We start from the raw sequence: 26,707 nt of genomic DNA, 5'->3' as shown, positions 1-26,707 counted from the left end.
GCACAATGAGGGGACGCCGCAGACCACTTTGTCACGGTTTATTCTTTTCTTGACGGAAATGCAAAGTCGGTCTCGATCCTCTACATGCGAACGGTAAACTCGATCCCCTCGCACACGGCGACCCCGCGGGTCATTAAACAATTGCACTCGCTGTAAAATCCACTGAACTACACATGGTGTCAACGCAGACCCCCAAGTGACGCTCCGAGCCCCCCGACTACAACAAACAACACACAAAGAGTGCGACACAAACAAGAAAATCCCAAGTGCTGCGACATTCCTAACGGCGCCACCTACGGGAGCGCCACCCCCGGCGCCGTGCCCGTAGCGGGCGAAGCCCCCCCGCCAGGCCCGCGGGGTCAGCTCAGTTGCTCCAGGTAGGTGGAGAGCAGCAGGCCGGGGGGCAGGAACTCCTTCTGGTGATTGACGACTCTGGTCTGCCGCTTGCCGTCGCGGTCCAAGCCTGCGGAGAGAAAGACAGAGAGGGGGACACGGCGGTCAGTTCTGGTGGTCACCAGCGAGACCCTGAAACCTGCACAGCAGAGAAGCAGCGCAGAGCAGGGGGGCCTCTAAAGTGACCGTCCGTCTACTGGACAACTGGCAGGAGCAAAAATAAAAGAAGAAAACACGAAAAACGCAGCAGCGGCGGCCATCGGGAAGACGAATCCAAGTGGGAGACAAAGGGCTGCAAAACAGGGGGGCTCTGTGGGCACAGAGGTGGGAAGTTGGCTGGTTCTAGAACCTTCTCAGTCAACTTCAGGCTCTCTCACCAGGACGGGTGGCCCACCACAGGGACCCCCAGTAAACAACCTGCAATTTTCAAGTGACAAACCCTCAATAAATCACAGCCATCAAGACTTGACTATGCCAGCTGACTGCTACGGGCATCAATGGAATGCAGCGCTCGGGGGGTCAGCTTCTCAAAGTCTGGCACTGGAGTGCCACGTATGCCCTCTCTGTCATTTGTTTAATGCCTACTTCATCAGGGTGGCAGGATTATGGGGGTCCCCCTTGGACTTTCACGTGGGCCATTTGAAATATCTCATCATGATGCCCATCTGGGAGGCACTGACCAGCTTTACTTGATGTTAACACTCAGACATTTTGATTTTCTTCAGTTACTTATCAGGATGCATAGCCTGACATTGGCACTGGCACCAGGATATCTGGTCACCCTGGTAAATGGTGACCCTCGTAATATGGTGACAAAGGAGCTGTGAGGCTGCTTTAGTGTCCCGTGAGCAGCGAGGACATGCTGACCGGCCGAGACGCCACAGGCTCCTCCATTCGTATCCAGATGGCCTTTGGTTTTCCTCGAGTTGAGGTCACTTCATTCACGTTACAGGGCATCAGGAGACGCTGGACCACTGCTACAGTTGCACCCCCGTAGCTGAGAAGAGTTCATAAAAAGCAAAGATGACCTTCTGATGGCAGAGGTCCCCGCCTGTAACCAGCTGGACCAGCCGCCAGAGGACCACCTGCTGTCACCTGCCCCCCAACGGCTCATGCCAGCCACTTCCTACCCACTGGGGCTTCATGAACTTGTACTGAGGATCTGTTTGCCGTCCGCAGTGGCTACCGGAAGTGAAAAAGAGGAAACTATGCAGGATGTACAAGGGGGAGCGACGGCCATCGAGGTGAACTTGAACGATGACTTTGTGACTGAAGTGCCACTCAGCGTTTCTGTTTTAAGATGAACGAGTTGGCCGCTGCGCCAAGGCTTTGCAAAGGGAGATTCTGAAATGTTAGAGCTGTGTGGGGCACAATGTGTTTAAGATGGTTCTCATTGCAGTGTCTCGGCAAATCTACTCAAAGGGTAAGTGTGCCAGGCTTGGGGGGGCCAAGTTGCTTCATACAGACAGACAGACAGACAGACAGACGTGGTTACTGCAGTAGGGGATTCTCACATTATGTGAACACACGTAAAAAGTTGTGGGCTTGGCAAGCAGGGCGCTATGTAGGGATTAAAGTAGCCATCTTAAGACTAGGCAGGAGGTGGTGCCACCTGCTGGGCACCCTTGGCACCTGAGTGCACAACAGAGGGTAGCAGGAGGCCAAGAGAGAGTGAGAGAGACGGACGGATTAGTAGCCACTAATTGTCACTGCCACATTCAAAGGTGCAGGGTGCCCACCCGCCAGCTGAAACAGAGGCCTATGGGAGGGGGGGCGTTTGCAGCGGGAACATTTTAATAATGAGAACAAAGTGAAAGAGGTTTAAAATACGAGATATTCAAATTCCAAATGATCGGGTCAGCCCACTCCTTCCTTTGGCAGGTATGCCCGTTTCAGACAGGTTGATTCCAACCCAGGCCCACATGCCCTCCTCACGGGGGCTTTTTGTTTCCTGCGGATATCCTCTTAAAAGACAAACATTTCCCAGTATGCACCACTCCAAAGGTAAAAGTAAAAACAGCACACTTCATGTTGGCACTGCTGCTGATGGCAGATTGCTTGACCAAAGAATTAAAAGAAATGACAAACCCGTCAGCGCTCAGTCTCGGCTCCTCTTCCTCTTCAAGTCGCGTTCCTTGTTTTGTGGCGCCGTTACGTATTTTATTAGGTTGGTCAAGCCGAAGGGGGCGTGGCCGACGACTGCTGCTGCTGTTCAGGCCCCACCCTCAGGCTATTTAAACCCCGCCCCTGATGTAATGGCCGTCCCAGCACTGCAGTTGCTCTCCTTCTTAGTTTGGAGCTCCTGGTTTTCGACTCGCTGCCCTCGCCTTCACGTTCTGCTTCTTCAATGAGATTTCTGTACTTCTGCGTCCGACTGTCCTTATTGAAACTCCTTCACTATCCATCTTAACAAAAGGACACGTGTCTGTCTGTCTGTCCAGTTGCTATGGTAATGAAGAAAATGTTAAAAAAAAAAACCATAATAAAATGAAGGATGTAAAAATAAGAACAGAGGTCTCATCGATCGTTCCTGTTGTCTGATGTTACACACTGGCAACAGCAGCGGGAAGCGACCCTCCTGCGCCCGCTTGGGCAATATGAACGAGGTGTAAATCTGCCACACTAATGACTGGTAACTTCACATGGTGGGCAAAGGATGAGCAAAAATAAGCTACGTGTACGTCAAGAAAAGCCCGACACAACACGACAACGCCAGAGCCGCTACACCAGGCCAGTGCCCTCGCTGCCAACGCCACCACGACTTCTTCCCAGTGAAACCCTTCGACTGTGCGAGTGCTCAGTTTAGAAAGGGGCAAAAATGGGTGGCAGTGAGGGAAGGGATTGGGTGGGCACTACTATACCGGACAAAATGAAGGGGGCGCAGGAGAGCCCTATGCCACCCCCAAAGTCACACGTGACTGCAGCCATCAGTGTCATTAACGCCTCTGTTCACGGTTGGTGGCCACTCTGCGTTTGAGGATGGCACACACGAGAAGCCTGAGTGAGCTCACGCTGAGAACACATGGCGGGCACCAAAAAGGAGGAGATGACTGAGACACAAAAAGCAAAATGACAGATGCCAGAGGAAACAGAAAACGTGCAGGCAGGGACGAGATGACAAGACATGGCGCCCTGGAAATGTCCTCATCCTTCACAGCTGGGCACCTTCTACACATTAAAACAGCCACGCAGAGCCAATAGGAAAAGGGAGAGGGCTGGAAACAAAGGGCACAGCAAGCAGGGCGGCGCGTAAGGTGGGGAGGGCGGCACACAGATACTCACTGGCTGAGGTCAGCGCCATGTACTGGCAGACACCGTGGAGCAGCAGCCGCTCGTAGCTGGAGAGAAGGACACAAAGACAAAGAGTTAGGGGGACACCAGGGCAAGGGTGGGCTGGTCTACTGACTGGTGAGTGTCACAGAGAGGACGCCCAGGTGACCACCACAGTTAACAAACCTGCCTTCTGTAAAGGGAGTGGCGGCAGCAGCCAAGCCTTGGCATATTGTGGGCACCTGCTGTGGAGGATCACGGGCCCACCAGGGTGAAATGGCACAGCCTACACAAATGTGACCCCCTCCAACCCAGGTACACAGTGGGGACCCCCAGGTAAAACAGACTAAGGCCTTGACTCAGGGCTCCACCAACACACCTGGCACCTTAATGGGTCAGTGTGCCACTAATCTAAAATCTAAAATAGCAGATGAGCTAAACTCACATCATTCTGAGGTGTTCACAAGTGAGCCAGTGGATGAGTTCAGAGCAGTAACAGGGACTACTAAGGAGGTGCTGAGGGATTTGGAAATTAGAGAGAGAAGAGCTGTGATGATTAAATAGGCTGACATCACACAAATCACCAGGAGCAGATCAGATTCACCACAGAGTTCTTAAGGAGGCCAGCGAGTGCAGATATGAACCCATGACACACATTTTTAGGAAGTCACTGCGCACTGGAGAGATTCTGAAGGACTGGAAAATATCAAATATCATCCCATTATATAAAAAGGGTCACAGGGCAGATCAGAGCAACTACAGGCCAGTAAGCTTAATGGGCATCACAGGAAACTTAATGGAAGGAATTATTAAGGAGAAGATGGAGCGACACATGGCAAGGACAGGACAGTCAGTGTGGGGTCAGAAGAGGGAGGTCATGTTTGACTAACAGGCTGGAATTCTTTGAGGAGGCAACAAAAGGATACGACCAGAGAGGAGCAGATGAGATTAGTGATGAGGACTTTCAGAAAGAATTTGATGAGGTGCCACATGAGAGGGTGGGCATCAAACTAAAAGAAGTGGCAGTTCAGGGTGATGTGTGCAGATGGGTGCAGAATTGGCTCAGACACAGGAAGCAGAGGGTGATGGTGTGAGGAACCTCATGAGAACTGGCCGATGTTAAGAGTGGTGACCAGCAGGGGGCAGTGCTAGGGCCGCTGCTATTTTTAATATCTATACATGATTTAGATAGGACAATAAGTAACAAGCTGGTGAAGTTGGCAGATGATACCAAGATAGGTGGATTAGCAGATAATTTGGAATCCGTTATATCATTACAGAAGGACTTGGATAGCATACAGGCTTGGGCAGATTTGTGGATGATGAAATTTAATGTCAGTAAATGTAAAGAATTACACATAGGAAGTAAAAATGTTAGGTTTGAATAAACAATGGGGGTCTGAAAATCGAGAGTCCACCTTATGAGAAGGATTTAGGAGTCATAGTGGACTATCAACGTCCAGTCAGTGTTCAGAAGCCATTAAGAAGACTTAACAGAGTGTCAGGTTATATAGCGCCTTGACGTGTGGAGTTCAAGTCACAGGAGGTTCTCCTCAGGCTTTATAACTCACTGGTGAGGCCTCATCTGGAGTCCTGGGGGCAGTTTGGGTCTCCATAAAGACATAGCAGCACAAGAGAAGGTCCAGAGAAGAGTGACCAGGCGGATTACGGGGGGCTACAGGGGGTGAATTAGGAGGAAAGATTAAAAGAGCTGAGCCTTCAAAGTGATGAAGAGGAGACCTGACTGAAGTGTTTAAAATTATGAAGGGCATCAGTCCAGTGGATCGAGATGGTGACTTCAAAATGAGTTCATCAAGAACACGGGGACACAGTTAGAAACTTGTTAAGGGTAAATTTTGCACAAACATTAGGAAGTTTTTCTTTACACAAAGAACGATAGACACTTGGAATAAGTGACCAAGTAGTGTGGTGGACAGTAGGACTTGAGGGACCCTCAAAACTCGACTTGATGTTTGCTTGGAGGAAACAAGTGGAGAGGACTGGTGAGCTTTGTTGGGCTGAATGGCCCGTCCTCATCTAGAGTGTTCTAATGTTCTACTGTTAATGGGCTAGGAGACTGGGATGTGTTACTGCCCCCTCGACCAGGCCTTACCCACTTGTACCATGTAGGCTGCACGAGGCGGGCATGTGTGGGCACACAGAAACTGTGACACTTTATAAGTGCCAGGTTGACCCTTTGGCACCCAAACACACCACAGGAAGTCAATGAGCCGCACTGCCCATTTTAGGGCATCTGAGTGGAGGCCCAAATGAGTACCACCAAGTGGGTTTGAAAAGGGCCAGGGTCTGCCTTATGCAGTCTGTGCCTAGTGGTGGCACCGGTGGTCCCAACATTTGAAACACACAGCCCAATGAAAAATCAAAGTAGAGTGGGAGGACAGTAAAAGTGGGCCAATGCCAAACACACAGCTGGTCTGCCTCAAATGTGCACAGAGCTTGGCAGCATCCCATTTTAAACTGGCACACTCGGCCCACCCGCCATATCCAAGCTGAGCACACCTTAATCTAATAAGTGGCATCCATCCGATTCGGCGCAGATTTGCATTTTTTCCAGACACTTAGGTAATCAAATGAAGCCCACAGATTACAGTTGGAGCCGACTGTAGGCTGGACTACCCAGGGTGCCCACTGTGCCATTTCTATGGTAACAGCTCCATCCTCCTGCCACCAAGTTTAGGACTCATGGCAGGGATGACCACCCGCTCGCCCACCCACCAGCATGCACCCGTGTCCTGAGGTGGCACCTTACGCTGCCCAGAAGCGCCAATTCAGCCAAGAACGATGAACGGCGGTGATGGGCACTCCAACAGCAAGTTGGGTTTCCCAGGGGGCTCTTGTTGGACCCTGACTTTCAGTGGTCCCATGCGGTTTGCTCACAGCCACTTCTCTTAACTGTGCAGATCCCCCAGGATGCCCCCCTCTTTAAAAGACCCCAATTGAACAAGAGGCCAACATAACAGGCTGAGATGGACCTCCAAGGTGCAAGAGTGGCACAAATGGAGGAGGAGGAGGACTTTCAGAGCCGCTCCACAGACTCCCAGTATCAAGGTGGTATCTCGCAGTAACGTCCCTGTGTCACTCAACGACAGGACGCAACGGCAGAACTCAGCCTGAAAACGTCAGGTCTCTGTGGTTCACCACCTAAACTGTGTGGAGGACGACGACCACCACCACCACCCAGCTGGGTTCAGCTGGCACAGAACAGCAGTCGGGTCACCAGATGCAATACTGAGGGCTAAACTGGCAACATTTCCTCAGCCACTTGTGCCAGTGCTACTAAGCCGTCACCAGCAGGAGGCAGTGTGGGCCTTCATGTTGAGGAATCTGAAACCGAGCACTGCAATGGAAGAAGCAGAAGACCACCATTGCAGCAGATGGCAGCAGAGAGGCCTGCCAAAGAGCCACTGTGGCACTAAGGCGAGGTCCGTGGACAAAGGTACACTAGAAGATGGCACTCTAGCCTGGCACCTGTGGTCCACTTGGAGACCAGAATGGTGGTGACCCTGAGAGTCATCTCACACATGGCCTCAATGCCCTTTGGATCTGGAGGTGGGAAAGAAGAGAAGGAACAGAAGAAGGTGGCGAGGGGTCCGGGGTGGGTGGGCAAGGCATACCAGACGGGGTGCAAGTCCTGAGCAGGAAGGTCAGTGGAGTGGTTGCGATTTGCTTGTCCCCGTCCTCGTCTTTAGTAGTTTTGTTATTTTTAGTAACTCTTTGGCAGGGTTGGGGACAGTGAGCCCCCCGTCATGTGCATCTCAGAGTCCGACTCACAGCGCGGTGTACGGTGGTCTCCATACCTCAAGAAGAACCAGCAGCACCCGCACAAGTGTCCCCACTATGAGTGACAAGGAGAAAGTGAAGGAGCTAAAAGTGTTCAGGCGTAACCAGGGCAGCCATGACAGAAGAAGATGGACACCAGTGGCCAAGGTGGTCGAGTCACCGTCACACACTTTGAACCACAGCAAGGACACATGGAGCAAATGAGCAAACTGTGGCGGTCATGTGGTGCAGTGAGGACGCTGGCCCAGCTCCTGCCTCAGACTCGCCACCTGGCCCTGTGCAAGCCGTCCGTCTGAACCACTGGCATCTATTCTGCCATGTCCAGCCTTGGCGTGGTGCGGCTGTTCAGGTGGCTCCTTTGAACTTCTACTTTGCCCTGCTTAATGAAAATGGCTCCTCCATCTTTTTGCTCTCCTACCTGTTCTCCAGCACGGCGGTGTAAACGGATTGAGGATGAGCAGAGAAGAATGTCCTCAGGTCCTCTTCCAGGCAATCGAGGAAGGCCTGCACAAGAGACAATGGTGCCACGTTAGGTGCCAGCGGGGTTACAGAATGTGGCGCCCAGTGGCTCTTCCTGAAACCGAGTTCCTTGTCTTAGCAGCTTACCAGTTCTGTCTGCTTCTGGGTGACATGAAATACCAAGAGGGCAGGGGAGTCCCATAATAGGGGGAGTGGCACCAAGTGACAGGGCTGTCCCCACACTCATTAAATGGCTTTTTACATTTCTCCCCAGTGAATATGGCCTTATAAGCTGGTACGGTGCCCTGTGCCCCATGTGCCATTTCAGAAGATAATGTGACTGAATGCCCACTGGTGGCAGCACCCTTAGGTCACTGTAAATGACAGAAGCTGGGGATCCCCCTTCACATTAAAAGTGGGTCTTAAAGGCCACCTTGCCAAGTGGAGAGGTGGGGGTCAAAGTGACAGAATGACGTGTGACCACCGTCATGTCCTACCGATCCTCTAAAAACGGAGGACCAAAGTGGCTCATAGGGCTGTGAAAAAGTATTTGCCCCCTTCCTGATCTCCTCTGCTTACCCGCTGAACTCAAAGACCCCCCCCCCTTGTATTTATTTTCTGCTTTCTGTTAGCAAATTTGTTTTAATGAGAAAAATACAAAAGGAAACAGAATGTAAAAATGACAAGATAATGAGATAAAACCCATTGAGGAACAAAATAAAGAAAAACAGAGAACGTGACTAATGTGGCGTCTGCATCAGAAAGGCTGGTGGTCCGCAGCCAGACTGAAAATGAATGGCAGTATGGGGGGTACGTTCTCATCATCCATCACACTGCCAGCCACGAGCCTGGTGACCGAAAGTCACTCCCTGATGTTGGAACGAGATGCTCCATCAGCCCTCAACACAGAGACCTCAACAGGAAAGAGGGTCTCCAAGAATCAGTGACAGGAGGTTCTTCACTGAGCAGCCTTGGCAAGTTGGGCAGCCATGGCACCCAGAGAGACGACCACTGCTGGCCTGGACTACGGCAGAGTGTGGAAAGCTAGCGGAAGAAGAAAAACACAAGGTGAGGGGACAAAACGGGAAAATGGCCAGGCAGGGGTCCTAAAACATGTGGAGCAAGATTCTGGGGACAGTTAAGGAGCAGAAGTGACAAAAGCGGGTCACTGGATAATCCCACAGGCAACCACCGACAGGGGGTACCAACAGCAGCATGTGGACAGTTGGGAGTGCTGGAGGACAAAGTGGAATGTTTCAAGATGGTGTTCCATGACAAGGAAATGGTGGGTGGGAGAACACAAAGGTAAGGGGCTTGGCGGAGGGTCTGCACATAAAAGTGTCAGCTGGGCGTTTTTGTTATTTTTGAGTTACAGTTTTTATGTAAATTTCAGGGAAGTTTCTTTATGCATTAACATTAAATGGAGTGGATTTTGTGGGTGGAGCCACAGGAGGCGGGGCCACCCTGACAGCACTGCTGCTGGCTCCTCCTCCTGGCTTTATAAGCTAGCATAGGGAACAGGGTGGGAACAAACCCCTGGGCAGGGTGCCAGTCCATCACAGGGTGCCACTGATCAGTTAAAATTGGAATTGTGTCTTTACCCAGAATCCCTTTCTCTCACACTGCACTTTGTCTGAAGAGCGGAGGCCTTTCATTGTGTAAAATGTGAAGATACAAAGGATAGAAGAAAGGGGGCCAATACATTTTCACAGCACTGTACAAAGGGACTTCCTACAACACGGAGATCAGACCACAAGGCCATCATGGAATCCTAACCCAACGCCGCCATTCATCATCTGAACCCTTTTTCACATGTGGGGTCGACGTCAACAGTTCAGCCAATTGAAGGTCATGGGGTGGGTACCTATTGGGTACTAGATGGGAACCCAGTGGTGCCACTCCATCAAATGGGAGGTCTTTAGCATAACCTACAAGTCTTCAGGATTTGTGAGGAAAGCCTCCACCCACCATGTGATGCAACTGGCATTGGAGCCCAATCACTGGGAGCACCAAAGCGCCGTGCCAACCTAAACATGGCTGCTCTGCATTGGGGAGCATTTGGAGTCATTTGAGGTTTTCTGAACTTTAAGCTCCCCCCTGTGAGGCCTGTCTAGGGTAAAGCCTACAGGTAACAGTTGGGCGACTGCCCGCTTTGGGGTGAGCCTCTTCTGGGCTGGCCTGTTTTTGAAGCTTACTGGGCACAAGATGGGAACCCAGTGGTGCCATTCCATCACTGTGCATACTTACCCGGGATGCCAATAGCCTAAGCTGTGACCCAAGTGGGATATGAAGCCACACTGAGGGTGCGCCATGTTGCCATGCCACCCTAAACATCTGCCATCAAAGGTGCAACAAGTGACAAAGTTTAAAAGGCCTAACAAGTCGGCTCAACACGCTCTTCCAAGACTAAGAACTAGTGGAGCGGGTGGTCTGTCTTGTGACGACCCGAACAGTTTCGCTGCTCTCCCCTCACCCGGGGGTCTTCCTTTCAGTAGTCATTTAGGCTCCACTGGCACATGTGACTCACCATGGGGATCTGCTTTCGCTTCAGCGTGATGCGCAGCCGCTTATTGATCCTCTGGAAGCACAGGTGGGGCGTGTAGGCAGGGTCCTCTGCAGGGAACACAAAGGAGGAGGTGAGTGCAGAGCCCTGTCCTCCTTGGGGGGAGTCCCACTCGTGTGCCCACTAACCTTCTCTCTTGTCCTCCTCCATCGGCTCGGACAGTTTGGCGCCATGTTTCCTCCTGGCTTGCTCTTCGATGAACATCAGCAGCTTCTCCTGCTCCTCCCCGGTGCGATTCAAGAAGTCGTTCCAGAGCTGCAAGACAAAGTCGGAGAGGTCAGCCTGGGCAGGGGCCGCCAGCTCGGACACCACCGCAAACCGACGGGGTCAAGTGGACATCGGCGACGGCCATGTCAGTCACAGGTGGGGATAGCCGGGGAGCCGAGACCCCCAGAGGGGTGCAGTATGTTAGGCAGGCATAAAGAGAGCTCAACCGCCAATCAGCCCTCTTAGTTGGGTTAGGGTCACAGGAAGCGGGTGCCCATCTTGGTGGCAGTGGGTGCAATTCATGACCCACAACTGGACAAGATGTGCGTCCACTGCAGGGCACATTTCAAGTTTTGACAACTGTTAAAAGCCTGAGCCCCGTCTGTGTAGGCCTTGAAGCCTGCAGTTTGGGTTTGGGGCCAGGCTGCCCAGGTTGAGGCCTACTTGGAGGTCAGGCTCTGTGATGTCCTGGTCTGGCTGGTGGTTTTTGGAGACCAGTTCACCTGTTTTGTGTTGCAGCACCTCCATTACACACAAGTGATCGATATGAAGCCCCCCGAGCCAAGGGTACCTGCACATAGTTACTGTTGGTGTGCGCCTCCGTAAATATGGAGGGGGCTGCAGGCTCACTTGGGTCTCCATCTTCTTTAGAAACTTCATCCCTCTCGAGAAGGTCTGCCAGATACCGAGCTGTTAAAAGGACAGAAAGGAAAGCTGTGAGGGTGCGGCCCACCACCCGTAACACAATTTCACACTCAGACACACGGCGCGAGAGGCCAATAAGAGGCCAGCGAGTGACAACTCCGTCACAGACGATCCTCTCGCCCATCACACAAGGACATTACGGTAACAAATCGACAGCAGAAAGCTTCAGCAGAGACTGGAATGGCTTGGACCTGCCACTTCGACTAGCGAGGCCACAGCTAAAAGAGCCACACATAGGACAAGCCGCAGGACCAGATGGCCTGTGCTGTCCCAAGTCACCCGTTCAGTTTGTCCCCAAGGCTCCAGAAAGTTCCAAAGCAGGCGGGCGCCTCTTCACCTAAGGACTGCAGACCGGTGGCCCTTATGTCTCACATCCTGAAGAACTATGAGCAGCTGGTCCTGGACTACAGGGGTCATCTTGTGGTAGGCAAACTGCAGTGGGTTCAGGTGGTCTATCGGGGGGTGTGATTATCTGTCTGCTCCATGAGGCTGGACAAAGCTGCCCGCACAGTGAGGACGATGTGCTTGGATTTCTCCAGTACCATCCAGCCATCCCTGTTAAGGGGTCAGCTCAGAGACATGCAGGTGGGTGAGCCTGATGATGGACTCTCTGACCAGCGGACCACCAGTATGTGACACTCAAGGACTGTGTGGGCACCACAAGGACAGGCCGGTCTGCTTCACTCTTCACACCTCCGACTGTAAATAGAACAGCAGGTCGGGTCACTTGGACAAAGTCTATGAAGATTCTCCACTTATGGGGGGCACTGACAAGGGGGGACGCGATGGAGGAGAACTCTGAGAACTGTCGGTAACTTAACATCAGCAGACCAAAGGAACTGCTTCTGACCTTCACCACACCAAAGAGCCTCCATGTCTGGTCACCCCTCAAGGAGTGGATGTAGAGGTGGTCCACTCCTACCTACAAGGACTTGGGGGGTCCACACCAATGACACGCTGGACTGGTCTCAGAACACAAAGGAACTACGTGAGAAAGGGCAGAGGAGACTCTTTGTTCTTTGGAGTCTGCGTTCCTTGGATGTGGGAAGTGACGTCCTTCACATCTTCTACAGCTCTGTGACGGTCAGCGAGGTGTGCTGGGCTGGTGACGTCACCTTAAGAGCTGACCACCGAATCAACAAGCTAATTTAAAAAGGCAGGCTCGGTTACGAGTGCCACTATGAACTGCGTCGTACAGCTTCCTCCGATAAAGAATTCTTCTTGCCGTGATCTTTGCAGACGAGGGGTTGACGGTTATCCTCTCCCTTGTGGGCCATTTTCATTTTTTAGGTAATCCTCCCACCTTTTAATGTTTAGGTGCCATTTGAGCAGGTGTGGGACAAAGCCAGCCTTCTGTGTGGTCACTCGACTTCTTCTGGGTGGGCTCATTTCTGGGCGCCATTTTAAAGGTCTCGCACCTTGCCGTTGTTGTGTCCAGAGGAATCCGAACATTCTGTGGCCATTTTTCTTGGCTGCATACAAATTTGCCTCTGGGATAATAAAAACATCTGCCTGGGTGACCCCTCGTCCCTCTTAAGCCCCCGGCTACACAAAGTCCCCCTGAAGCAGAAAGGCCGGCCAGAGAGCAGTGTGTCCATTTGTCACTCGCCTGTTGTCCCCACAGCTCATCGTTTGCAGCTTCTTTGGATTCCCACAACTCTCGGCTTCCCTTTGAGAAGTGGAAAGTGAGGATTGTAAAGCAGGAGCTTCTTGCGTGGGCAGAGCGTCGCCATCTTCAGGTGGAGCTGCCCGTCACCCTTGGCATTTCTACCCCTTCCTGCTGCCCACGGCTGTCAGGTGCGATTTTGAAGCACACAGCCAGCCTCGTTGTTTGGCGTTTCCCAGAATCCTTTGCGGTTCCGACAGTAATGTTTGGTCCCCGCTACTCTTCTTGTCGATTCCCTGAATGCCCACCACCTCTTTTCCCTGCCATCTCCCACCACACGGCTAACGTGCCAAGTGGGGGACTCACGCGGTGTCTCTAAGCGCGTGCCACGCTCGCTATGAAAGTTCCCGCTGCCATGGCGGACTCACTGTTTTCCAGGCGGCGCAGGCTCTTGCGGCCTTTGGCTTTGGGCGTCAGGTCCGAGTTGCGGATGGCCTGGCTGATGAAGTACTGCTTCTTCTTGGCAGGAGACACCCGCTTGACCGGAGAGTTTGGCAGTGAAGACGAGCAGTCGCTGGTCAGCCTGAAAGGGAACACAAAGAACTCTGATGGAACAAAAAGCACCAGGAAAGCCCGATGCTTGGGCGCCATTCTGGGGAGCCCCCCTGGGACCACCAAGTGCCTCGACTTGGTAAGCGAAGGTGTCAGGGCGCAACTGAGGAATCACAACATCAGTAGCCGTCACCTGACCCCTCTTTATTGATCGGTGGTGCCCGCAGCTCAGTTTCTACGTTTTGCGTTTCAGCATTGACCACCATGCACTGGTCTGCCAACATCCTGCTTCTTTATTGGGGGGCCATTTTGACAAATCAAACCATTTTCTGGCTATGAACATCTCCGGCCAAGAGCAGCTCATGAGATGCAAGCAAGACAGCACGGACTTCACACCATCATCATCATCATCACTGCAAGAAGATGAAGATAGACTGGCCGCCCATCAGATGAGAGCAAGTCTTCATCACCGGACCCCAGAAGGCAAGGGAGTGGCAGGCCAGCGACCACCAGGAGGAGGCTACCATACAGAAAGAAGCCCACCCAAGACAGACAGACGCGGAGGGACTGCCCTACATGCTCGACGGAGCAGGTCACTTGTCACAACGCCAAGGCCATCAAGTCCTCAAAATAAACAAATCCAGAAATCAAAAGAAAAAAAAAAAAATTCTTTCAAGTGGGTTTTTTTTTTTGCTGGTGGTCCGACAGCAGCGACGACTCGTGTGACTCCCTTCTTTGGCATGGAGGCGGTGGTCCCGTCTTCTCTCTCTGCGAGGTCCGCTCGACTACCATAAGACCCCGCGTGACGGGATGCGGCCACTAAATCTCTGATCTCGGCCGGTTTAGATGACCAGCTGACCGAGCGCAGCATCGACAAGGAGGATGGTGGCATCAGAGAATCCCCTCCAGGGGGCGCCCTCTCTGTCTTGGAGCACATTTAGCTACAGGCTGCCCACACCACGGTGTGCCAAGGAGCGCCTCTGCCCATCTGTGCTTCCTCCCGACGTCCCAAACTAAATGGCGATGCTCCAAGATCTTTTTGTAATTTGTGCCCCACAGACATTCTTAATTGATCGACTGATTGATCGATTGATTGATTGGTGGGCTGCGTGTTTTAGTCCCGTGAGTCTGTATCCTTATTTTTTTGGATGCATCGGCATTAATAAAGTTTATCACCAGCAAAGCCAGGCATACTGAATGAAGACAGGGCCCCGACGGTCACCTGCACCCAACACGGCCCCCCCAAAGACTCAGCGCTAGTCCAGGTGTCCCCTCACACAAGTGGTGGGACACTCGGCGTGTCGATGGACTTGGTGACTAACAGAGCTTCTTCCATTTGGTGACTTTAACATGAACAGCAAGTCCTGATCAAAAGCGACACTCGAACGCGACGACACGACAATTACATACGACAGGTGACTGCAACGCGTCGACATCTCAGGCCCCCGTTTGTGGAGGGAGGGGGGGGGGCGGACCTCCTCCACTTGAAGCCCACCCATTGATGATCTCCAATGTCCTGGCCACCAGGAAACAGTGGGTCAAACTCCCATCAGACTATCTATGGCACAGTCAACACGGGTGCCCACCACCCGGGCTCTCCTGCTGCCCCTCTAAGGACCCCCCCCCATCAATTGTCTCAAATATGCGGATGACAAAGCCATCATTGGGCTCATCGGGAGTGGTGACGAGTCCCCAGGCAGACAGAGGCTGAGCGGCTGGAGCCAAACACTCGGAGAACTCTGGAGACGATGGGGGGCTTGAGGAGAGGACCAACCATATCACCCCCACCCTTCATACTGCGGTGACAATTGTGCTTCACATTTCTGGGATCTTCATAACTTACTGGGACTTGAAATGGGAGACCAATGTGGAGTCCACCATAAAAACGGCGAATGGACAGCCAAGGACCTTCAGCCGACTCCGTTCTACACCGCGGTCCTGGGGTCTGCACTCCGCTCCACCATCACAGTGGGCTTCGGATCGGTGACTAAACGTGACACAAAACGGGCGACAGACAACAGTCCGGTCTGCCCACCTTACGGGACCTGTGCCAGTCCAGTTATGAAATGGGCAGCTGGAATCATCAGCGGCCCCCCAGCTTTCTGAATCTCCTCCACCGGCCCGGCGCCAAAACAAGCAGCTAGAGGAACAGGCCATCCGGCTCACCAACGGCTAATTCAACTTGGTCAGGGTGACGCGCCGGCCCCCCAGGGTCTGACGGACTATCTGGGTGATTATCTCAGCCTCTCTTGCTCTTTGTACGCTCGGAGTTTTATTTCCGTCTTTCTATTCTCCGTCTCGTCTTCTTTATCCGAGGTGTGCGATTAACTGCTGGGTGTTTGTCGATTGTGTGACTCGTACACCACCTGGACGGGAGGCCACAGTGACGACCAACTGGCCAGCGGAGCAGAGAAGTGACTTTGTGTCCGGCTGGCAGGAGACAACAGACAGACGTTCCACCTCCCATACACAAGGTGGCAGCGGTCTTCATATGGGAACCCAGTTGGGACTCCTGCAGGGGTGCTTGGGAGATGAAGTCCAGAAGAGCAGCCTGGTCACGTCTCTATGCTCCGGTAGAGGGTGCTGTTGGAGGAGGACCTCCCTACTGTCATTATGGCATAGCACTGGCAGCCTTCCTGGGTCTGGCATAAAAGGAAGCCCACTGCACACAAGGAGGAGCAGCAGAGGAAGAGCAGCGTTGATCTATGGGACGCCATGTGCCACGTTACTGAGGCTCTGGCACCCCCTGGTGCCGACAGCTGGCATACTCGGCCAATGAATGCGATTCTGAGGAAGTGTGCCGTGATGATGGGCGACAACTAAAAGGAGCGGCACAGCGAAAAGGGCACTTATTAAAACAAACAAACAGTCTTAGTGCTACAGTGGTGAGCCCACCTGCTTTCAGTCACACTCTCCCTTCACCTTCATCACACATTTTAGCCCAGCCATTGCCACCACAATGCCCGGGCACACAAACCAATGCCATGCGCTCTACTGTCTCAAGCTGGTCACTCGCCTTTGTTTAACGGACATTCCCCACCCTCTTATGGATGCCAGGCCACATTAGACCCAGACGGACGGGCGTCATCTCACTTTACAGACGGGTACAGGGGGCTCTGGCTGTCACTTCAAAGTGAACCTGGGGTACATATCAGGGAGACACACAGGCACCCCGACTAAGTGACCAAGTCGTGTGGTGGGCTGTAGGACCTTTGGCTGGCGTCACTTTGGAGGCGAGCTTGGTGGGCTCCTTCTCATGTGACATTCAGGAGGACCCCGACGCTGAAAGGCACTTTATAAAGGCGCCCTGGTCAGCTTCACATCAGCAGACACCAACCCAAGGTGCTGCCGTTTGACATGGAGGGTCTGCGCCCATCTGGGAGGTCAAACTTCTGTAATGTGACGTTTTTGACCCGACACCCCTGATGGGGAATCTCCAAGTGAAGCCGTTGGCCCTTCGGCTCGCGATGACAAACGCGTCATTCTGCTGATCTCTCAAATAAAACGAACTGCCAGAGAAGTCCTGAATCATCGTGACGAGCCGCGGCCACCTGAGGACAGGACATGTCGGTGCCCTCGACGCTAACAGGGTCATAGTCGTGGAACTCCTGTCTGCCATTCACAGCCATTTTACTTTTAGGGTTAACTTCTCATAGCAGCAGGAGGACAGAGCCGGGGTGCCAGTGACCATGCCACCTTCCCACAAACTCGTATCAGGGGTCTGCTTAGCCATGAGGAGGGGCCGGCGGCCATTTTACTAAAAGTGGGAACTCGTCGCCCCTGTGCTGGCGTCGCTTCACTGGCCGCCTGTCAAGTATCGGGTCGAGTCTGCGGTGCTTCTGTTCTTAAATAAATCGGGCGCTCAAACGGCAGCCCCCATAGGTAGAATTCCAGCGGCAGGTCTCCTCTGGTGGTCCGACGTCCTCACCGTGTGACAATCGAGTGTTTTCAGTGGCTGCCCCAACACGATGGACACCAGGACCACCTGAGGTGGCGCCTCAAGTCCCACTGCTTTACCTCGGCTGTAGTGGGCACCGTGTGACAAGACGTCCTGTGACGCGGAGGTTTGTATGACTCAGCCTGCTGGTCACATACTGCCATCTTCTCCTGCTCAGCTGGGAATGCCATTAATGTGAAAGAAGAACAGCTGCGGACCACTCAAACTCCCAGCGGGGGGCTGCCAAGTGCTGAAATGTGTCAACTTATTGGCTTCTGCTCTGTGGCATCACACACTCAGGGGTCCACACTGCCTCTGGAAACATCATCAGCACAAGAGCCGCGCGTCGGGAGGGCCATCAAGAGGGTCTCCATGGCACAAAGCCGAGTGGCATTTCTAAACCACTTTTGGGTGTCAGGCTGCTCGTGTTCATATTGGTGGGGGGTCACAACTCCAGTGATCGTGGGCAGTTAATTGAGGGGACTCACTAAGCGGGACCCCCTCTTCTCGCCCAGATGGTCACAATCAGTTTTCCAGGTGAGCACCTTCCCCCTTGCTGGTTTGGTGTAAAGCCCACCGCCATTGGACTATGAAGTGATGACCACACTTCACTCGCTGGCACTCGGATGGACCAGTCTGGGCTTGGCACACACCAGGGCAGTGCTACCTACAGCGGGCACGTGGAGGAGGACCCCTCGGTTCAGCACACAAACACATCTATGACAACTGTGTGCTTCAGTCTGGGGAAGACCCCCTCCTGTGCCCTTGGGCACCATGCCATGACCATAAAGACATGGAGGGCCGGCGCAGATCCCTGACCTCAGCCCTGGGTGGCGAATGTGAGCCGCGGTCTCCTCGTCCAGTGTCAGTGGCTGAATGGCCACACCGATGAGTGGAGTTTGCTGTGGGGGGCCGACTCCATATGAACGCACATGTAGAATTTCAGAATGGGTGGTCCAACGTGTTTATAGATGGTCAGGCGTCCACACACACAGGACTCTACTCGTCTGGGGGGGTTTGTTCTTACGACTGCGCCATACTGAAGTGACAGGAGGTCTTCAGTGACCCTGTGGTGAGTGGTCCGGAGCGATGAAGTGTTGGCTCCACTCGGGCGCGGGGTGACTGAGGGACTGATGGGGTGGGCGCCTGGTGAACTGAGAAGGCACATGTGAGCGAGCTGCGCCAGGCAGGAGCCTCATTAGTTCTGGGGGAGGGGGTTGGGGGGCAGCGCGTCCACACTGGGAATGTCACTAGAAAAGGAGTCGGAGTAGAGAGAGAGAGAATGGGGGTATTAGAGGACTGGCACTCCAGGGGCCACTTCATCCCACTGAGGGTGAGTGAACGATGACGGGGGTAGGAGCAACCCAGGTGGTCTGGCCGGAGCCACGGGGGTCCACGACTGTTAGCGTCTCTGCCAGCAGAGCGGGCAGTGGGTGAGGCGGTGGGGAGACGACTTGTCCGGCTGTACGTTCAGCACCCCGATGGTTTCTCGTTGTAACTCGTGGATTTGCGCCCGAGGACGCCGTTTTGGTAATAAAAGCTCCATGGCACTTGTACCCCTAGCCCCCTGATATGTTGGTCCTCATTCACGCGGTTCATCCCAGTTACGTTGCTGACGGTGTGGGGTGAGAGGCAGCGGGCAGTGCCAGCAGGGAGAGTGGAGCTCACCCGCACCTTTACAAACCCCGCTTTACTTCTGTTCTCTTTGTCCTAAAAGAGGTGCCAGTCACATTCAGTGTCACCTGTGCCCCCACCCCCACAATGTCGATGACAGTCCTCCTCCCCGAGTCGTCACTGTTGGCATCAGCAAAGCGAATGGTGGAGCTTGAGTCGTGTCAGGGGGGCTCAGCACACCACCCTGCGGAGGGACGGGTTTTTGTAGGCACACTGGGAATTGTTGTCCGTCTGGATCATCTCAGAAAAATATTAAAGATGTCACTGAAGGAGTGGCATTTGGGGGCCACAGCTTTTTAAGCACACACCCTGTAATTTCACGCCAGTTTGTCTGACGTCACACACACACCCACACAAAGGAGGGCCGATGACTCAGGTGGCGCCGCGGGCCATCAAATGGCAGGCTGCTTGGCGTCACAAGTAAAAGGGGCGGAGGAGGAATAGCTAGGGGACATCTGGATCAGTGCCACCAGAGAGAGAGAGAGAGAGAAAGTCGAGGAAGGAGTGGAGGAGTCCGACCGCCTCACAGTCTTCCTCACGAGGGACGCTGGACACAACTTCCATTTCCATTTGTTTCCTTAGCAGATACTTTAATCCAAAGTGACATACAAAACAGGCCAACATAACCAAGTAACATCAGTCTGGGGGACCCTTTGGGAACAAATGTGACAGGACAAAGTGACAAAATTGATGACCACAGGGGAAGAACTCCGAATGAAATACAAGCGACTTACAAAAAGCTCACAGTCGTCATGTCAGGCAGGACTTCAAACACGGGGGTCTGCAAACGCCTCTTAAACACCACGAGGAGGTCCGAAGTTCAGATAGAGGTGGCAGGACCAACACATGGGAGGAAATTTGGTGGCAGTGTCACCAGACACCACTCATCAGCAAACTGAGACAGCCCAGTGAATCGGGGGGTGGGGGTCCGTGGATGAAGGTCTTCATTTACGAGTACGAGGGGCCGAGTGAGCCTCAAGCACAGCGCGGACGGACTTCGTGAAGACCTCCACAGTAGAAGAGAAGCCTGCACTGGGTATTCATTCCGCATGACCACGGAGGGTGGCGTGTTGGGGTTTGGCATATATGGGACCACCAAGCAGGTGAGGACCCCTGGCACAAGAGGGTTCAAGGCTACAAGGCTGACAAGATGCTGGCCTGAAGTGTCCAGCTGTGCAAATGGCCGGACTGCTGAAAGGTGACAGACAGAACGTCTCCTCGTTGAAGGTCGTGGTGGCCTGCGTCTGAGCCCACTTGGAGAGACACATTAGGATTCTTGTGTTTTATGGGGTGAATTGGGGTCCTTGTTAAGCTGCGCTGACCACGCCAAGCCCCCCCCCTAACCTTTATCCTTGGTATTTGACCAGGATAAGAACACCGAGTTGGCACAGCGGCCATGAAGCACCTTCAAGAGGGTGGGCAGCCACCGCAATCCCAGCGCGTCTTGAAGGGCCATTGTTCTGCCAAAGCCCCCCTGAACCCTAAAGTATGGAGACCCCTTCACTTTGTGCTCACTCTCTGCTGTAGGCTTCACTTGAAATGGATACACCTGCCCCTGCGGCGGCCCCCCACCCTCTGCTCAGGTGCCTCCCATTTGCTTTATGTCCCCTTTGAGATGTTTCTAGAACTTGACCGGAGACCACCTGTGGCAAACTGAACTGACTGGACAGGGGGGTCCAACAATTCACACGACGTGTCAAAATTCAGGCCATGAAGTCCAAGGAACTGCCTGAAGACCTCCGCCATCAAACTGTGGTGAGACACCGATAAAGACGTTTGGGGGGTCCGCCACTACAGCACGGCGACTTCAGGAATTGTGAAATGGAAGAAGTTGGGAAGCAGCCGGACTCCTCTCAGAGTGGGCAAGAAGGGCCTCGGTCTCAACAACCCAACGGTCACTCTAACTGAGATAAGAGAGCCAGTCAGAAGGACCCCATCAGTCAGGCGGCTATGGTGGACAGAAACCCCCTTAAGTAAAAGTCACTTAAAAGATCATGAAGAAAAAAAACAATTCTGTGGTCTGGTGGCACAAAAACTGAACTCTCTGGCACTACGATTGGCAAAGTCCAGGCCCTGCCTGACCCCATCCCTACCGAGGCACACGGAGGTGACAGTGTCACACTATGGGGACAGTTGAGGGAAGGACAAAGGCAGTGAAACACTGAGGGGACCTTGAAGAAAACCTGCAACCTCAGGCTGGGGTGACAGTTCAGTGGCCACAAGCAACCAGCCAGGACAACGCTGGGGCAGCTGTGGGACACAAGTCTCCGAGTGGCCCCACCAAAGCCCAGACTTGTACCCGCTAGGGGTGGGCAGAGGGAGACCCTCCACGTCTAGCCTGCCAAAGCACAAGAGGACCTGCCAGGAGGATTGGATGAGGGGCCCCAATCCAGGTGTGCAAAGCTTGTAGAGACTCGCATGAAAAGTGGAAGGGCTGCCAAAGGGGCTTCGGCAAATTGCTGAACTGGGGGTCCGAAGAGATTTCAGTTTGGGATTTGTTAATAAAGGTGCAAAGCTTTCCAAAAATCAGCTCTTTACTTTGTCAGTATTGAGTGCAAACTGATGGACAAAAATGGCAAATGTATCCGTTAAAATTAAATCTACGACACCGTCAAGCGTGCAGAAACCGAAGGGGTCTCAATACGTTGTGAGTTCACTGCAAGTCCAAAAATGAGAGATGAGAATATCCTGTACACGGTGGGCTACGGTTTACAAAATGAGAGGGTCACCATGACGACGACATCTCCAAGAGAAAGGCCTGCTGTCGGGTGGGCTTGTACTGTGACAAGGAAGACACACATTCACTGGGGGGCTTACAGGTGGGCTTATGGCCGTTATCAGCCGCGCCCCAATTCATAACGCTTGAGATTTCTTAACTGTTGGTCTGTTTGTGTAATGTCCCCTATGGCACCTCTTCTGAGCCAGTGCCACCATATCACTGGGCGTGGGGGTCTGACTGGTCAAACATTAACTGCCTAAGGCTGACCGCTCCGTTCTTTACTCGACTTGCCAGGGCCATTCAGACACAATGAAAAAAAGAAAAAGCAACCCAAGGAGATTCAAATGAATAAAACAAAAGGAAAATCAATCAATCAATCAATCGATCAATCAATCGATCGATCAATCAAACCAAAAGTTTTGCAAATGTCACACAAACATTAAAGTGGGAGGGGGTGGGGCTACAAAGTCTTGGCGACCCCAAAGGAAGAAAAGGGTCGCAGAAAGCTGACAGCCCGGGCAGGTGCGAGAAATGGCGACCTAAAGGGCTGCCACCCAGGGCGCGCTCACGGGCAGGGTGCCTTAAAGGTGTGCCGACTCACGTGACCCTCGCGAGGGGCGCCCGGGCTGTCACATGAAGCCCCCCACCGGGGGGAACAGGTGAACAATGCGGTTGTCATGGCATCGCCGTGCCAGTCCGATCAGACCACTTCACAGCTGGCTGGCTGGCATCAATACACGGGTGCCAGCCGCCGTCTCCATCGCTTCATCAGCCCGACGCTGCTCGAGTGCCCACCGATTCTGTTCGCTTGTGTGGATCGCCACCCCGCCCTTTCATACGTTTCGTTCTGCCACTTGTCGCTCGTTGGCCCCGGTGGCTTACCGTCCAAACCTGCAGGCCTCTCGAGTCCCTGTGCCCGCTCGATCGCCAGCCTGCCTTTCTTTCTTTTCCCGTTACCCGCCCGTACTCACCGGTACCGCTCGCCGAAATCGCCGCCACTATTTAGCACCACCATAGCTTTAACAGCACCGAATCGGTCCAAGCAGGCCTCGCGAATTTTAACGGTGGAGTCTACGGGTCCAAAAACAAACCCAGCCGTCTCGGCCTCCTTTTAAGGAAGTGACCTCATTTCGGGGCGGGTGGAGATTTAAAGGGACAGGCGACTTTAGAGGCCGAGCCTGCGAGGAGCTGCGAATCACAACAGGAAATAACCAGCGGGGCTCGGGCTGTCGGTACCGCTGCGTGACACCGAGCCTCGACTGACCGCCACCTGCCAACAAACGCATCGCCCTGCCGGGTAGAAGACGCGTTCGGAGCCGAATCAGTGGGGACGGCACAGTGCATTAAAGCCGAGCCAAGCCGGCCACGTTCTCATCCAGCCAACAGATACATGGCATTTAGACCGTTGGGGGGCAACGGTGAGGAGGGAGGGGGACAAGCGTGTGGCGGGCATCAGCGCTACAAACACAGAGGCTAACGGGACGGGCCCCAGGAGCCCAAACCACTACAGTTCCGTGTAAGTGGCATTACCCAGGAGGCAACACGCATATTTACATAACTCGGCCATTTTTTTGGCTCAACCTAACAGCGCTTTGGAGGGGCGGGGCGTTCCCCCAGGAGCCGCCCACCTGCTCTACGCCTGAACAAGACCTGCGCAGCGCTAAGAAGACGCGGCGGCGAGCGACCCTGAAATATGAAATATTGAGAGCAGGAATGTAAAAATCGGGCTTGCTAAATTGTATTAATTTGTATATTACACCGAGAAAACGTCGTGTTTTCAATCTTCATTTTTAAGATTTTCATAAAAACACCAATGTCAGGATCAGGGCCGGATTAACTGAAGTCTGTTTAGAGCCCTAGACGAGGGGTTGAGAGACGTGACGTCGCCCCTCATTGTCCATAGCGGGTATTAGTCCCCAGTTGTGAGTCCTGCCTTTTGTGTCACCAGCCGCTGCCACCCGCTTCAGGGACAAGCAGGGGCTGATTTAACATTGGAGGGTTCTTGGTGTGAGGCCTTCTATTAAATCGCAGGCTGAAATGATTAAGGGGGCATGCCACCCCACCCTGCAACCGCCGTTGACGATAAAATTAGAAACTGTAAGCAGGTGTCTGAAAAGTATGGCCAGTTCTCTGTCACCCAGGGGCCAGTAGGGGTCTTATTCTAGCCTTGGGGACAGCTTGTTCCCCCAGGCCATAAGGCCACTGAACGTCCCTGCCCTGTCCTGTACCCCTGTGTGGCCATCTGCACTTGTGTACCTGATCTTGTCACATCGCCTGTCACTGCTGTCTCAGTGTAAAGGACATTAAAAGTCGAATCTGATTGGATTCCCATCACTATTATAACTTTTAATCTGCTTCTCCTGATGTTCAACTTGTTAAAGCCGCTGTTTTCTAATCACGACGCTAGGGGGTCTGGTACTGACACTGCTGTGCCCATTTGCCCCCCATGTCCACTCTGGGTGAAACTACTGGAGCAAACACCACAGATGAAGGCAAAGTCGGGCAAAAACTACAAAACGAGAGCAAAGAACTGGAAACAATGGCCCAATACAAAGAGCCGTCAATCTCCGGTGGGCTCACAAACTCCACCGACAGGCTTCAGCGGCGTGTTGAAGGTCAGTCCTGTGGGACCCCCGTGGCTGCAGGTTTCTATTCTCAGCGCCGTTCCTACTTATAATTCACCACATTGTTTCTTTTCTTGGCCTCCAGTTATTCCCAGGAAATTCCTAAATATTGGGATTCTTGAAATCAGAGACTAGATGACCAAGTAGCGAGGTGGGCAGTTGGACTTGGTGGACCTCCAGATCTGGACTTGATGTGATTTTGGACATTGGAGGTGGACGAGCTCATTGGGCCGAATGGCCTCTTCTCGTCACGATTGTTCTACACGCGTTCTTCTCTTTGCTGTGTTCTTGGACCCTTTTCTGTAGACGGTGCCCCCTTAATTCTTCCTTAATGCTGATGCTTAGCACGGGGGCAAACTACCAGGGAGGCAATGACTTGGCTGCCATTTCCACTCATCTGCTCGTTAATTAAAGGAGGCCAGCGAAGGCGGCACTTGGGTCTTCGCTCCCCTTTACTGTTCAGTGTCTTCAGCCTTCGAGTCCTTGACCTAAACTCCAAAATGGCCTCCGGCCTGCACTTAAGGGAAAGGAGGACTGTAGAACCCCGGGCCTGAAGAAACCCAGCTCAAGAGAATTAGGGTCTTGCTTCGCCTTTTTACATTTATGAAATGCTGAGGGTTGTCTGTCCGTCTCAGAAAGACTTGAGGGACGCTGGGCCCTGAAAGTTGATCTTGGCCTCAATGGAGATATTTTTACATGAAACATGTCAGTCGCCCCACGAACTGGACATGCGGACCACTGCAGCCATGTAAGTGATGGTGCAGATACACACCATGGCCGACAGGAAGACATCTGTTGACCGTGAAGCCACTTGCAGATGCTGATCATGCGACCAGAAGACGAAGACAGAGGTGGGCCACCCTGCCTTCCCCTTGTTAGAATTCAGCCGAGAGTCCTCCTATGGCTGGGGTTCAAATGTCTCTCTTGTGTCATTCAGTGTTCATTCTGACGTTGATTCTTTAGCTTTGTCATGTCTGTGCATCTTCTGCTATGTGCCATGTGTTTTGTGGGTGGTCTCCCCAGAGGGCGGGACCACCCTCAGATCTGTGAAGGCGGGGACAAAGCCCAGTCCCTTGCGGTTCATTGTGAATGCGCTTGTGGTGTGGTGAGTTCAGCTGGATTTGTGATTCTCCGCACATGTTTGTGGGTGGATCTCGGATTGGGATTGGGGTGGCTTTTGGGGTTTGCCCATTTTGAAGACATTGCCTTTTGTGCCTGTTAGCCACTGAAAAGTTTCTATGAATAAATCTTTTTTATTTATGAAGATTCTTCATTGCACTTTTAGTGTGAGTAGCTGGGGTTTCCTCTAGTGGGCATTTCTGGCACAAATTGTGCTTTGGGGCTCTCAGGTTCATAACACATAACCTGCTTGTTCTCACAGTCTACTTAGAATGGATCTGCTGAGCGTGAGGCAGAGTGCAGCAGCCAAATACATGATAGGAAGAAGGAGAAGGACAACCCTGGCATCTGCTGAGTGTCAAACACATATGGCACGGCAGCCTGCTGGTACTCACACACTGCTGGGGCTTTCCCTTTCTGTGCACTGGCAAATAAACTTGCAAGGACAACTGGAAAATGAGCGTAGGAAAACAGAAAAACGGATTGGGAACAAAAGAGAGGCAACATTCAAGAACAAGCTGAGGGTCAAAATCCAAAGTAACAAGCAAAGAAAAGTTTTAGTATGCACAGATCGGATAAGGAAATGACTTCCCAGTTGTCCTATTATCATGTCACATCAATATGGCACAGGTCATGTCCTCAGAGGCCACGCCCCTAGAAACACAGGGGAGGCAGAGCTAACAACGGGATTACAAAATGGTGGCAGCTGAGGACCTACAATGAAAAATGAAACGCAACATCTGACTCAGCAGACAGTAAAAGGAACAGAATGCCCGAACTTAGGGACCCCCAATATGAGCACAAAAGTAAATGAGATAATTAGCATAAACCCACTCCTTGTGACATTTGGAGGTGGTACAAATACTGTAGCTTCCACTCAGATGTCCAACTTTGCGACTTTCTACTCAAAACATTTGGCTGCGTGTTGTCCTCGAGCCCGTCTCCTGGTTCTTTTTTTTTATCGCTCTCTTCCAGACCCCTCTAGTAGAATTCTGTCCATCCCTGATGGCAACTCATAGACTCCATGAACATCATTGGGCCACTCACTGAAGGATCAGCTTCAGAATATAAAGGCTTG

The 26,707-nt window shown here is 52.8% G+C and overlaps 1 protein-coding gene across 1 annotated transcript; it reads right to left on the bottom strand.

Moving 5' to 3' along the window:
• Window positions 1-23: 23 nt before the first annotated feature.
• On the bottom strand, window positions 24-23,010 carry r3hdm4 (R3H domain containing 4). Its single transcript, XM_039767187.1, has 8 exons — window positions 22,858-23,010; window positions 13,433-13,587; window positions 11,265-11,383; window positions 10,615-10,741; window positions 10,451-10,536; window positions 7,883-7,968; window positions 3,676-3,731; window positions 24-463 (listed from the first exon to the last, which is right to left on the bottom strand). The coding sequence occupies exons 1-8, from the start codon at window positions 22,899-22,901 to the stop codon at window positions 360-362; spliced, it is 777 nt and encodes a 258-aa protein (XP_039623121.1). The 5' UTR covers window positions 22,902-23,010; the 3' UTR covers window positions 24-359.
• Between the last annotated feature and the right edge of the window lie 3,697 nt (window positions 23,011-26,707).

The sequence above is a fragment of the Polypterus senegalus genome, chromosome 10, assembly GCF_016835505.1.
Source record: "Polypterus senegalus isolate Bchr_013 chromosome 10, ASM1683550v1, whole genome shotgun sequence".
Taxonomy (NCBI): Eukaryota; Metazoa; Chordata; class Cladistia; order Polypteriformes; family Polypteridae; genus Polypterus; species Polypterus senegalus.
This window is presented reverse-complemented; position numbering and strand designations above follow the sequence as displayed.